General features: G+C 45.9%; 3 protein-coding genes and 1 long non-coding RNA gene across 9 annotated transcripts in view; 1 reads left to right on the top strand and 3 right to left on the bottom strand.

The window, feature by feature from the left end:
- The window catches only part of LOC125761791 (dual specificity protein kinase splA), a 122,680-nt gene extending 113,963 nt beyond the window's left edge, over positions 1-8,717 (bottom strand). Inside the window, exons 1-2 of one of the 3 annotated variants that reach the window (XM_049423285.1) lie at positions 8,360-8,717; positions 3,090-5,331 (exon numbers count right to left, since the gene is read on the bottom strand). In XM_049423285.1, coding sequence (XP_049279242.1) covers positions 3,090-4,100 — 1,011 coding nt within the window. In that variant the 5' untranslated portion in view covers positions 4,101-5,331; positions 8,360-8,717. The other 2 variants (XM_049423286.1, XM_049423287.1) reach the window with 2 other exon arrangements.
- The window catches only part of LOC125761831 (uncharacterized), a 219,609-nt gene that overhangs the window by 118,174 nt on the left and 87,085 nt on the right, over positions 1-14,350 (bottom strand). The gene's annotated exons all lie outside the window — the stretch shown is intronic.
- LOC125761800 (ATP-dependent DNA helicase PIF1) lies at positions 8,997-11,430 on the bottom strand. The gene is made up of 2 exons (XM_049423305.1): positions 10,254-11,430; positions 8,997-10,183 (listed from the first exon to the last, which is right to left on the bottom strand). The coding sequence occupies exons 1-2, from the start codon at positions 11,211-11,213 to the stop codon at positions 9,125-9,127; spliced, it is 2,019 nt and encodes a 672-aa protein (XP_049279262.1). The 5' UTR covers positions 11,214-11,430; the 3' UTR covers positions 8,997-9,124.
- Positions 12,016-14,350, top strand: part of LOC125761793 (uncharacterized) — a 96,688-nt gene continuing 94,353 nt past the window's right edge. For 2 of the 4 annotated variants that reach the window (XM_049423290.1, XM_049423289.1), the window contains exon 1: positions 12,115-12,645. The gene's annotated coding sequence lies outside the window, so the exon portion shown is untranslated. The other 2 variants (XM_049423293.1, XM_049423294.1) reach the window with 2 other exon arrangements.

Raw genomic sequence — 14,350 nt, 5'->3', positions numbered from 1 at the left:
GCCACATTTGGGGTATGTAAGGCTTTTCACTCTGGTTCATATGTACGCATTCCTCCCCGGTCTCATCGACTGGTGCTTCATCATACACTGACATTTTCAAACCATTTGAAGGTTATTAGTTTTATTCGAAATCTAATCTAAATAAAACCCAAAAGCGCTCATACATATGTAAAAGGAAAAAAAGAAAAGGTTTGGCCAAAAAAAAAAATAGAAACATTGTATAATTTCTGTGATCGATTGTGATTAATCAAATCGTTGCGTTATCTTATCGCACACTGAAAGAGAGAAAGTGGGTATCAAGTAATTTTGCGTCAAACATTAATCAATAATGTAACCGAAAACAAAACAAATACCGCAAGCCGATTTGTGCACCTGAGCCGGGCGCACATTATCGAGGGGCTGCCAAAATGAACATGCTGCACCATTAAATCATACCCATGGAATCCGTACAACTGTGCCACGTTGGCACAAGCTAGAAGTAAAGTTTGATAAACCCAAATGACGAAACATAGGTGCGTGTAAAATAGCGGGCAAAGACAAAACCAACACATTGCAAAACATAGTCACGAGTGAACGAACTGCCACTACTGCCCACTGGACGTTTGGATGCTTCCTCCCCACACCAGAGTGCGCCGAACCTTCGGTACCACCAACGCCGGACAAGGCGCCTCCACATGCATATTGTTTCCACGCGGTGTGGTGCTGGCTGCGCGCGCTGTCAATACCAGTGGAGCACAACATTATGCCAGATTCCCAACATTCTCTCCTACTCTCTCTCTCGCTTTCTCTCTTCCTCACATATGAAGTCCCGTTTTGGAGCAGCCGGTGGTGGACCTGAGATGGCCGTGAAAAGTTTTACGTAGCAGCGAAAAAGAAAATGGACAACAACGCGTTCACGATCATGCACTGCAGAAAAGGGGTAACTGACACGGCCAATAACAACAAGGTGGTAGTTTAATAGCTGCCCTCAACTGCCACTCGCTTCCCCCGGCATAAACTCGCTAATGGGTGTGATGCTACTACAACAGCTTGCCTATTTTTTATGCAAACGATTGGTCGTTGCTTCGCGATCGTTTGTGGATTAAAATTTGTGATAGAAGAATGGACCTTACACAACACAAAAAAGAACAATGCAGAAACAAAAGGAATGAAATTTATTTTGAATTTTTATTAACAGTCAAGGGGAAATCCTCTGTTAAACCTTAACGATTAATGTGAATTTGATCCAGACACATATATCTGAATGACTCTTTCAACCCAATAAATGATTCTGAATCTCTGTTGAAAAGATTCACGAGATTCTTGACTCATCGGATCTCTAAGGACTCATCGATCTTCAAGGATTTATGAATCTCCAAGGACTTATGAATCTCCAAGAACTTATCAATCAACAAGGACTCATCAATCGCCAAGGATTCACCAATCTTCAAGGACTTATCAACCTCCAGGACTTCGTGTATCTCTAATCATTCATCGATCTCCAAAGATAGAGCTATCTCTAAGGATGTCAAGATCTCCAAGGGTTCAATGGTCTCCTAGGACACATCCATCTCCAAGAATTCATGGATCTGCAAATAATCAAATATGAACCGAATAAACCAAATTCCCCCCCCTATGAATTGCTGAGTTCTTCAGTAAACAAGAATCTCTTTAATGTGACGCACTTGACGCAAGTGGCTGACATCACCAGAACAAGCGCAACACATTGCAAACATAAAACCACCATGTACCATCGCAGCTATAGAACGCTGTACAAATCACTCACTCCAATAAATATAACCCTGCAATCACACACAGCTAAAGTATGTAACAAAACCTTGAATCAAGCTGAAACACCAACCGATATAAAGGGGAAAAAGGGGAAACAAAAATACCAGAAAAAACTTTCCTCAAAGTTTACACTGAATGGATTGAAAGAAATTAAGTCTTCAAGAAAGCAAGTAACGGCACAAAAAACAACCTTCAAGTTACATTCTAGACTAGAAACTCTCCCTGCCAAACAATTTACAGCGGGTCCCGGAGTTGTCCCAACAACATCCATAACAACAGCATCCAGGCACCGGGGGAACCAGAAGAAACACACACAAATGAACAAATGAAAGTGCTCTCCATGCATCAGTTCCCTTTTTTCCAACGTGCAAAGAAAGGAAACGATTGTTTGTCAAGCATAACGTGTCACCAACAATCGAAATAAAGTGTGTGCGTGTTTTTTTCTTCGCTTAATACTTGATGGCTAAGTGCTGCTTAAGATCGAACGCCCTGCCAAGAGGGCCGCAACGCTTGGGGCAAATTTTGGGATGTCAATGTTAACACTTGGCTGCTTCATATTTCGATTCGGATGCTGTAAGAAACGATTTCTTTTAATGAAATGCTGAAGAAATAAACGTTCTTTTGTAAACATTCTAAGGCGTTTCGAAAGAACTTGCTCATTCGAGTCGGCAGTGTACCAAGCCACAAGGAACTCATCAAGCCTTAGATGTACTGAGCTATTGAGGATCTCAGACTCATTTGATCAAAATTTATCATTCATTCAAAAGCACACCTTGCAGAGTCTTCGTTTAAAATGGCAGGTACTCCTCAACAAACTCAGAATTGGAAAACATCATTTACGCAGATTCTAAGGCCCTCTTGGTAATCCGCCTCTAAACCACCGAATGTAATTTATGATTTCCGTTCTCCACTCCCAATCACCTGCTTTCTATCAATAAATCAACCAAACAAAAAGACCACACTGTCCCATTCAGCAAAGAGGCGATAACTTTGTGACGACCGATTTGCGTCAGAGCCTCATCATACAAAGCAGCCTAGACAACGCGCAGACGCTTATCACGTCAGAGTGCGTCGGTTACGTGCAAATGCGTTGCAAGCTCAACAGTAGCGCACTTAATCCGCTCGCCTATACCTCAACACAGTGGCAAGTGGTAGTAAAACGATCAAGCGCTCCGGCAGCGATAAGAATGCGGGTGATTCGCGCGAACCATAAACAAACGAACCCACTCACGACCCAGAACACGCTGGAATCTGGTGTCCGATAAAAACGAAGTGAAACCCTCTGTCTGACAGCGATAAGACGACACACAACCACCTACCTTTCGTCTTGCAATCCAGAAGACCCGTTCACATTCCAGCTCCTGTTCGATTTCGCGCTCCTTTAGCCAGATCTTTTCCAGCACCTGGGCGTACTCGTCCCGATTCTTTTCGCTCTCCACCACGTGGATGTACGAGCGCCAGTTGCTCGAGTTGAAGCCCCAGTGACAGGTGCGGATCTCCTGCGGCTCATGCTGGTGGCACACGAACTTTTGGGGCGAGAATAGCCCACGGCATTCGGCACACTCGATGCAGGTCGGTTCCTCGAAGCTGTACAGCTCCGGCAGGAACAAACCTTCGCCTTTGCCGAAGCACCGATGGTACACGCGGAACGAACCGTTCAACACACCACCGCCACCCTTCAGCCGGGGTCGCAGTTCGTGGGCCTGGTGGAGCAGCGAACTGCACAGTCGTTCCGCGTTCGTGCGCGTTATCAACCCGCACGTCTTGGCCGTGTCCGGGATGATGTTGGCGCGCTTAAACTCCTGCAGCTGTTGATCGGTACAGTTGTACAGGTAGATCATCAGCTCCTGGATGCTGCGATTGATCTGCTCCACGCTAAAGTCCATCAGGATGTTGTTGAAGATCTGCGGCAGACAGAGCCGCGTTTCGCCACCCAGCAGAAAGCATCCGATCCGCTTGCCTTCCAGCATTGTCATCTGCACGATGCCACAGTCCGGATCGGGTGTTGTCATGATCGGTACACCTGGGACCGGTGGTCCCATCGGTTGCTGTCTTGTTTGCTGCTGCTGCTGCTGCTGTACATCTTCGTCACTTCCAGCACGTGACGTCCCATGCTCAGTGCCGTGCGTGTGTTGATGATGCAGCGGAAGATGTTGCTGCGTGCCGGCTCCACCATGCAGATCTGGTGTATCCGCTCGTCCAACAACGATCGCACTGCTTGCCTTACTCGGGTGCACCAGCGACAGACCCGGACCGTGCAGACTCCGGGGCGCTTTGTCCTGGTACGTCTTCAGCACCGAGATGACGTGTGGTGGCACGTATTCCGTCATGTTTGCTAAACACTAACCCGTGTACACTACCGAACACAGCCGCAACAACATGTACCAACGTACGCGCGCACAAACACACACGCGCGCTCACCGCTATCGAAACACGCACACCCCTGGGCGCCTTTTTGCGCTGCACAAAACAAAACAAACGCAGCAACAACGCTGCAACCAAGCAAAACCAAAACAAAAAAAAAACAAAAGCCAAACTCACAAACGCCGCGCGCTACGAATTCAAACGATTCACTTTCGGCTCACGCTTTGCACGCGTTTTTCGGCGCTTTCTCACTCGCAGACACTCACTCGGCTCGAATCAATCGCTAATTTTTCCCTTTCTGTGCTATTCGCTCCGTTTTATGCGCAACAGAATTTTCCTTCTCGCATCCTTTTTTTTTCTTTTCTTTTACCCCGCACCCCTTTTTTACTTTCCCTTTTTTTTATTTCCACTTTGCACTTTGCGTAACAATACACTTCCTTACCGGGCACAATATCTCAACACTCAACGCAACGCACAACCCGACGACCCGCACACCACCCTTCCCGCCGCGTTTCTAAACACAACCTTCGCTTTTCCGCCTGCTTCGCGCTTCCGCCACTACAGTGAGTTGGGTTTTCCACGCACCGCACACGCCACCATTCACGCTGGGTCGAGGAGCGGGGTCGCTTTGGCTTTGCTCATTGCTCACTGCTGCTCACTGATCTGCTTCTTGCGGGTATCAGCATCTCTCACGCAGCCGTACCATGGTTGGCTTTCATCTTCTGCTCATCGCGATCATCTCATCGCGATCATCGTCGTCGCGCGATCAGCACGATCGTGTAATCGTTGCGGCTGATGATGACGCTGCGCGTCGAATTATTTTGCCGAGCCATCTTTTCTCATTTCCTTTTTCCTACAAACGGGGGGTTTTCTTCTTCTTCTTTTTTAAAACCCTTTTATTCTATATTTTGCTCGTCACACAACTCTCGTTCTCGCATACACGCACGCACATACACACACATGCACAGAATCTTCTTTATAGCTTTGATCACTTTACTGCGGTTCCCTTCTTTACAACGCTCTCGTATCCATCCTCTGGGCGCCAACCACCCGTTTCGCACCCCGTCGTCGGTCGGATGGGGATGGGGCTGGGGAGGTACGCTTTTCTGTTGCCTTTTGCTTTAACACCGCGCCAGACCACAAACGTGCGCACACAAACTAACGCCGAAGAGCATACGCACACGCGCTCTTAGCCGTCTGAAAAAAAGGGTAACAAGAGTACAAAACAAACTACATTATGCGCTCGTCATCCGGATGCATATATGTATATGTACATATATGCTAATATTGAAGACACGGGTATTCTGGTTTTGCTTCTAGCGTTTGGATTGTTTCCTCCGATCAAAATCCGAGTAAATGTTTTCTTCGCCCAGCTTTATCAGCTTGTATTTTCACCCACTTTCATACACAGCGTCAAACTTCCTTCGATGAGGTGGTAGGTAAAACGTGTTTTATTTTTGAACTTTGCATTTACTCATGGCCTACCATGTACCACATCCAAATTGCTCCTGTACGCACGCGAAGATAAGGGTGCATTACGCGAGAAGTACACCACCAAACACGCCGGTTTCCTACGACCACCCCGGATCCTGTAAACCACCCTTATAGATTCCACAGTTTTGCAGAGAAGCCGGCATTTTTTATTGACGTTAATTGCAATGGAAGACACAAATCTTTGTGCTTCTTTCTGTTAAATCTATTGCTTCAAATGCGTTTTGTGAAGAGTTTTCATAAATATTTGTTTTCCTGTTTCCAATGATCCTCGTAATTGAAGAATAAATAGTGATATTTTCGTTTTAAGGCAGTTTGGACGCCTTTTATTACACACCTCTTCCGAACATTTGGTGCAATTAGGTACTGTCAAATATTTTTTATGCTGCACTACAAACGATCTGATGCTGCATGCGTCATCTGTCATCAAAGCATTGATAAGTATTGCAAATGGCGGGTAGCGCGCTTTGCAGGGGATATCAACGACTTTGCACAAATCGCAAACATCGTCCAGTGTGTGGTGTCGATTTAATCAGTGTCTGGCCTTTCCTGGCAGACAACTAAAGCACACACACACATGCACACATTTTAGACAGATTGATAACAACGATCCGCGGTGTAATGTTGTGGCCTGTACGGTTTAATCTAGGTGATGCTTAGCCAGCAGTCCACTCTGACCCGTGTCGGGTGTAGGAATGCAAAAAAAAAGACACAACATAAAAAAAAACGTCACACAACATCATCCCCCAATCCAAGCCTCTCCTTCCCAACTCGCACACAAACAATGGTGGCGCACCAGGCACCGCGTGCGCAATTGTGCTCGTTTTTCACCGCAATCCACCCAAAACCCAGCACCTTCGCGACCCTCCCAAGGACCGACCGCTCTCAGCACTTACGCAACTCGACTTTTATTATAATCGCACACACACAAGCGCGCGCACACCATCCCCCGAGTCGTCACCCTCTCTGGTGTCGCTGCAGCAGAAGCTGCTGTCTGATTCAACCCTTCCCGTTGCGAGCGCACCCCTTCAAGAGGAGGATTGCCACTGGCAGGGCGGGACGGATTTTGGGGCAAGCAAGGGGATGGGAGACGGTTTGTAGGGTGGTGGGTCGCTACGGAATCAGTCTGTCTGACTGTCTGACCCCGTCACCGCGTCGTCACACGCACCTCAGAAACCACCTCACGCTGCTGTACCGCTCGCGCGCGCTCTCTCTCTCGCTCTCTCGCTCAGTTCAACGCATGCGCTTGCTTTTGACGTTTTGTTAACTGCCACATTCGCGGACGTTTTGTTTCGCCTACACTTACAGGGTTTGGCGTTACGGGATCGCTCTTACTTCGCGCTCCCCCATCAACAATGCACATACACACACGCACGCACACACACACAACCTAGACACACAGTCGCAACCTGTCTCGCACCCTTTCCCTCGGGTACTTTTTCACACCTCGCGCGCGCTCTTGTGTCCGACAGGCGGGTTTGAATTTTTCGGGGTTATACGCGAGAAGATTCGACGTTTCGCGCTGCACGAATGCAACGGGTTGCGGAAAACGGTGGTTGGCCCAGGGCCGGGTATGGTAGCCACTTCTTTTTTTCGCCAACCATCACTTCGTTTCCATTCCCCCCCTCGCCCCCCCCCCCCCCCATTACCCCCTAAGCCGTACGAACCATCTTTTATCAACCCTCCATGGGTCTGGTGGGTTGACTGCCGCTTCTGCGGAAATTGTGCATGTGTGTGTTTGTGTGCGTGTGCGTTTCGGCTACTTTTCTGCACCGAGCGAAACCATCCAGCGGCGGCGACAAACAAAAGTCTACCCAGTTTCCTGCTATACGGGAGATTTCGTTTCACCCTGCTTTAGCTTATGCTATACCGCACAGATATCACACAGCAGGCTTAGCAAAAAAAAATCCGAAAAAACGCAAATTTTCTAGTTCCGACGAACAAGAAACACTGGTTGCGACTAAACAGAAACGGCCGCACACAAAAAAAAACAACAAAACCACACCGAAAAGCACACGGTGAACAACACAGCAAAAAAAAACGATGCTCGGATGGGGTTATTTTTCCTTCTTCTAGATGATTTTCCTCCGTGTAAAGAGAGCAGGGCAGCATTCATTTCGGCTGCTTCTTTCGCGTAAACGCATCACTTTTATCCGCTTTTTACCGACAGTGCCGCGACCACTAGACCGTGTTTGCATGTGTGCAGCTTTCGGTTCACGGTTGTACAGCTTGTTCTGATGAGAAATTGTCGATTTTTTCCTTGCTGTTTTTCATCGATTTTACATTGTACGAAAATGTATGCAACTACCACTGCCAATACACGATACTGCTGGCCACCTTCCTTATGTACATGTACATTTGCACGCTCTAGGTGTATGCTTTCAATGAATTTTCTTCATTTACTCATCGCCCGAAATCGAAGCATGCATTTATTCACAAATGTGGTGCACTCGTAATTCGCGGTCAACACGGCTCTAGTGCAAGTATGAATAGAACATTTTTCTTTCCAAAAATGCAGCGTTCGAACACATTCCCTGTTCCACCCCGCAGTTTTGTGACACCACCCCCCATCTAACGCAACAACTTCCAACATCGTGCTACCCTCCTACTGCGTACTGTAATCACCCGATTTCCCGCAGAACACGCAGAACACTTTCCACTAGAATCACAAACCCGAGTGGCCACACTCTCACTTCAATGGATCGGCAGGTGTGAACAATTTGACGATGCCTACCTTTTTCTTCCGAATTTTGTTTTCCAACCTTCACATTTATTCCTCGGATGCACCACAGCCTCCCGAGATGACGGTGACTCCTCTCTTTGCGCAAATACTGTGCTGTTTGAAGAAACGCGACCCACGACGGTAGGAAAATTCACACGACAGCCAGCATACACTCGACACCCCGAACAACAACCGACTGATGTGTGTGTACATGCGCGACCGACACACACCGCACGCACCGTTGTGCTCTGTTCTCTTGCGTACTTTACACACACTACACAGCGGCTCCGCGGGTTTGCTATTATTCCGCTGGCGCGTCGCCGTCGAATTCGCAACTGTAGCCATCTCTGTTTCGTGCTTTGCATGCACAGGAGTGAGGGAGAGCGAGAGCTTTATCAAGCGTCGGTAAACACGAGAGAGTGGCGAAAATGAAGAGAATAAGCTGGGGCGAAAATTTATCGATGCAAGAAAGTACGGATACGGGTTTATATTTCAAGCAAGTGTTAAATTAGGAAAATTTTAAAAATATGTATATTGCGAACCGTTATAAATGGTGCATATAAACGACTTAAGAAATTTGTTCTAGCACAATATGTAAATAAATTATATACGCTTGAAGAGTTTCATAAAACACCGTTTAACGCAGAAGTTAAGTCATCGAATGAGGCACCATTTATTTGAATAAGTTCTGTTGTTGCTTATATCACTAACGTAAATACATAGATTTGACTAAGATTGTCTAGATGGAAATACTTTGAGAAACGGAATTGCAAACACTTATTTAATCACCATCAAGGGCTTGTTCATGATAGACTTAGCGAGCCCCATAGACGAAAGAGATTTCTTCAAGCCACGTTTGACCGGCATCGGTTCCATACTATTCACGGCGTTAATTCTTTTCCGAAGATCCCGATAAAACTCGAGCACCTTCATATTGGCCCACACTTGCCTCAGATCAAAATCAAGCACACGGATACTTTCGAGGCTCTGGGCACGGCTAAGGGCAACGTATGCCTGACCCGCCTCGAATACCTTCGACAGCGACAGCTCTACGCAGTCAAGCGTGAGGCCTTGGGATTTATGGATGGAAAATGCCCACGCGAGCTTGAGTGGAAGCTGTATGCGCGTCAATACCATTCCGGAACCCGTCTTAACGGGCCACTTTTCGTGTCGCACCAGCAGCTCGCGTTGTTTAAACTTGACCAGCGGTAAATCTTGCACAAAGTTTACCACTACACCTCGTGCCCCATTCACCAGTCCCTCGGCAATGTTGTAGTTCTTCAGCAGCATTACCTGGGCCCCAATCTTGAGCGTTAGCTTGGCCGGTGCCTGTAACATCATGTCGATCTGCTTGGTACTGTACGGATCGCTATCCTTCGCATCGAACGTTTTGGGTTCCGTTCGTAGGGCTTCGAGTTTGGCCTGATTGATTGCTTCCACCTCGCTAGTGTGGGAACAAAGTTGCGTTGCTAGAATGCCTTCGGATTCGATACGCTGGCTGGCAGTTTTACGCAGCCGTTCGCTAATTTCGTCCGTAACACGCCCGATGCGGATGCTGTTCAGGATGGTAACAAACTCTTGGTCACGCTGCCGATGTACGACCGTTAGTTCGTACGACGCTTGAATGCATTCTTGCCAAACTTTCGATTCGAAGCAAAACCGAACCCGTCCCGATTCGTCGTCCTGGTAAGCGTCCTGAGAATATTGACCAGGACGGGTACGATCCGGCAGGCGCCCGATCGGTGGCAGTTGAAAGAAATCGCCGCACAAGATCAGTTGAATACCACCGAAGGGTTTATCGTTCTTTCTAACGTATCGTGCCACAGCTTCAATTTTCTACAACAACAATAGGGTTAGACGAATTAATCAAAATCAAGTGTTCCAATCACCAATCACCACCACTTACCTCAAAGAAATCCGCTGCAATCATGGAAATTTCGTCAATAATCAGTCTTTTACATTTGCGCCATGCCTGGGCCGTATTCGGGCGAGATGCCTTTTCGTAACAGTTCTGCAACGTGGCTTCCCCCGTTCCAATTCCAGCGAAAGAATGTAGGGTAGTACCACCGATCAAACAGGCGGCCACACCCGTCGAAGCAGTTGCTACCGTACCGTCCGGAGGAAGAGTGGCAATGATCTTTCTCAGCAGAAAGCTCTTGCCCGTTCCAGCAGAACCGGTAAAAAATACACTCTTCCCGGACTGACATGCCGATAGAATACGTTTCTGTTCCTGGTTCAGCTGTACGCCTTCGATCGCAGCGGTTTCATCGACGGTTTCTTCAGAAAGTAGTTTTTTTGGCCTCGGACGATCACTAGGCGGACCATCGGATGGTCGCTTTCGCTTTTGCGATGGTGAAGGTGTCGTCATGGAGCCCTTCCCGAGGGCTAATTTCCGGGCCCGGATCAGTTCATTGGTCGTAACGGGGCTGATTTCATCGTACTGGTTGACTGATTTGCCTGCCAGTATTTGTGTGCGCGATTTCTTCAACAGTTCACTCTTGTTTAATGGTTCTTTCATTTCAGAGCTGCTGCCTTTGCCGTTCGTAAGCTTAACGAAGATAACCTTTAGAAACTGGACCAACAACCCCGGCGGTGCATTCGATAGGAACAACGTGCACTTTTCTTCGTTGAATTTGATGCTCGCCTTACCCTCAGACATGAACTTCGAATGCACTTGCACGCCTTTTAGCTTCAGCTGTATTGTACTATGCTTTTCCGCAGATAGCTCGAGGAACATCTCCTTCAGGCCGTTCCGAGCAAGCCTTAGCACCGTTTGTTTGTGGGCGAACTTTCGCATTGTAGTACCATGCGGATCGTTCCATTCTACGTTAACGGCGCAGGTTAGGGATGCATCATTTGGGTCCATATTTTTTAGATCCAAATGTTAGAGATTATTGCTAAATAAATTCAACAAACGAGGAACCAAGAACCACACGAGGACGAAAACTGATGCCAACAAAATGATTCCCACCAAGCGGGATTTAAATCTGACAGCTAACTGTAAACATAGCTGGGCTTGTCTACTGTCATTTTAAGCGATACCCAACGACCAAAAGCAGAGCGCATCATTAATAATTTCTAGAGGTAACGACTACGAATTTGTATTTAAAATATTCGCAACATAAATTAGGTTAAATATCAAATAAAATTAATATTAAGAAAATGCTACACGAACACTCCTTTCCGATAACTGGTTGGTGTATTTTTATCAAACTTAAAGCCAAATCAACATGCTTTCTCGTTCTGTATAATTTAATTTAATTTCTCTCTAAAGAAAGGCCTGACCTTTTTGTTTCGGCAAATTAAACTTATTTAACAAACATTTTCACATAATTTTTGTTCTATTTCGACAACAGAAGAGTAATTTTGTCAAAACAAAACAATTTCCCACCTTGTTAAGCTACCGGTTTCGTTAACAATTTTGTCAACAGGGAATGAGAACCGAAATCAGAGAGAGACACCGAAATTGTTAAATGGGTACACTCATTGCTGCCTCCAGTTTTGCAAATACCAATTCGAGCGGCTGCCAGAAAGAGATGGAAAGAGAAAACAAGCCGTGAGGGAAGAAGACATCAGCATCCAGTTATGTTTTGTTTCGCTCTAACGCTCTCCTCGAGTTACGCACTCACTGCGCTTCAGCTCACGTTAAAGATCCAGCACTGTATGGGAGGTTAAAAAAATCTCAACTTTCAACGGTGTCGGGTGTGTTGCCGTGTTCGCTGCGCGACGGGATAAAGTACATCAGTGTTGAAACTTGAAGTGTACGGATTATTTTCTAAAGCAATAAATTGTTTCACCGTGTGTACAGTTTAACGTAAATCGCTATAAATTCATGCTTCACTAATATAGTAGCAAGAAAGAAAAAAATAGTGATATACAGTAACCGATCAAACAGCGGTAGAAAACGTGTGTTCTGGTTGTGCTGTTGTGTGTGAGAATAGAAAACACGCACCAGTGTGTTGAAATCCTCTCGCATCCTCTACAACTCGATAACGATCTTGTACAAACGAAACAGCTAAATAAAAGTGTGTAGAAGCAAACTAGTAACTAGTGTGCGAATTTTTAGTATTCTAGTGTATGCGCGTGTGGGTGTTTGTGTTTTTTGAGAAGAAGAAAAAAAATTATTTCCCGAAGAAGAGTGTAAATTTCGTACAAGTTCTTGCAAGAAATAGGAGTAACAGTTCGCAACGAAAGCGATTGCAATTCCGGTGAGTGTGACGATCGATTTTGTGTGATTCCCCTTCGTTCGCCTGCAAGAAACAAAAACCCCGGATCGTGCAGATTGCAAGGAGCATCTGGTGAGTGGAGTTTTTTTTTCTCTCTGTCTTCTTCCTTGCTTCTTCTTCGTTCGGTGGTGAAATTATGCAGTGCTGATCTTGCACTCGGCCATACGTGGAGGCTGAAAAGAATTCAAGTGTTTGCTTCGTACAGACGGAAGTCTGTGGGTGAAATGAAATAAAGGATTTTTATGCAAAAAAAAACAACACCGCTGCAAACGTTCCCAATGTCGATGATTAATCCATTCACCTTGACTCGGGTGCATGCAAATGCAGTGCTATGTCACACGACTATTGATTGCAGTAGAAAATTGAACCATTTTTACCAAGTCATCATCGTCATCGGCGATCTTAAAGAATGATCGTGCTCGCGGCACATAATTGATCGTACGTGTATGGTTCGCTAATGATCGGTGGACATTATTAATGGTCCTTTATCATGTTTAAACCTTGCGCAGAATGCTGAAGTGCTATTGGGTGATCGTCCGCGAGCATTAAACGACGATTTGACGAGGGGCGAGGAGATCTGCTGGACGGAGAAGGGAGGAAGCTATATCTAAACCACCCGCCATGAAAGTCAATTTACTGATGGAAGTCAATTTGTTTGATATACATCTTGAAGAAACATGTTAGACTCGTTGTTTTTTTTTTTGTTTGAAGTCAATCTAAAAGCTTAAAACGTTTTACATCAACGTTATCGGATACGATCGTTACGAAGACAGGACTGAATAGTGAAATAAATCGTTGCACAAATCTTGATATTTTTTTTGTTGTTTTACTGTTTTTTTCTTTTCATTCTTGTCATGATGTATGTCCTGTCTTCTCATTACCACATCGTTAAAAGCCCAGTGTTTTCGGTGAACTTCAATGTGTGTTTACTATTTCTTCCGTTTATTATTCATTTGCTTGCCATGTGTGTGTGTGTGTCGGCTCGTGTTTTCTGTTACTTCATTTTGCATCCCGAGCTTGTGTTCCAATCATTCAAATCAATCCGGGTCGGCACTATTTATTATCTAGTGCCGGCAAGTTTACCAGCTCCTTTCAAAACCGCAGGCATTATCGCCACCGCACCAGTTCGCTTGTCAATCAAGTGGCGCGATAATGATACAGCCATAATGACGTCGATAGTAGTGAGCTTAACGCAACGTGCCGCTGCTACTGACCACTTCTAGCAAAAAAACAACATGCCTGTGTTTGAATGGCACAAAGCTGTAGCAACAAAAGCGTCCGATTGGCATAGTCACTTGTGGGCGCACAAGTACCACCGCGATGTGCTTCGATCCATGCTTCGATTCCTTACGCTGGTTTGTTCTGTTAACAAAAAAAAAACCTGCCCGAAACTGCCCTGTTCAACTTTTGCAGCAATTTTATGAATAATTCGTAGGGAAATGTAAAGCCAAAAGTTAACCTTTATACACTGTCTCCCTGATTTTTTGCACACTTTTCCTTTTCTTTCCTTCCGCACAGAAACAGAATTTGTGTGCCATTTTTTTTCCTTCCCATTGGTAACAAACACAAACACACATACACGCAACACAACCCCAAACAGGCCAATAACACACACTGAAAGCCCGTTTGCAATACGCGCTGTTCGCTACGCAAGACGAAAGACAGCAACGATGGTAACAGCAACGAACCTCGGGAATAAAAATCTTAAACCAAGCGAACTGCGCGCGTGTGCGACAAAAGTGCAATGAACCTGCACGCATTTCGCCAGAATAGCTTC

This window comes from Anopheles funestus, chromosome 2RL (genome assembly GCF_943734845.2).
Source record: "Anopheles funestus chromosome 2RL, idAnoFuneDA-416_04, whole genome shotgun sequence".
NCBI classification, from domain to species: domain Eukaryota; kingdom Metazoa; phylum Arthropoda; class Insecta; order Diptera; family Culicidae; genus Anopheles; species Anopheles funestus.
The sequence above is the reverse complement of the archived record's forward strand: the minus strand, read 5'-3'. Positions and strand labels throughout refer to the sequence as shown.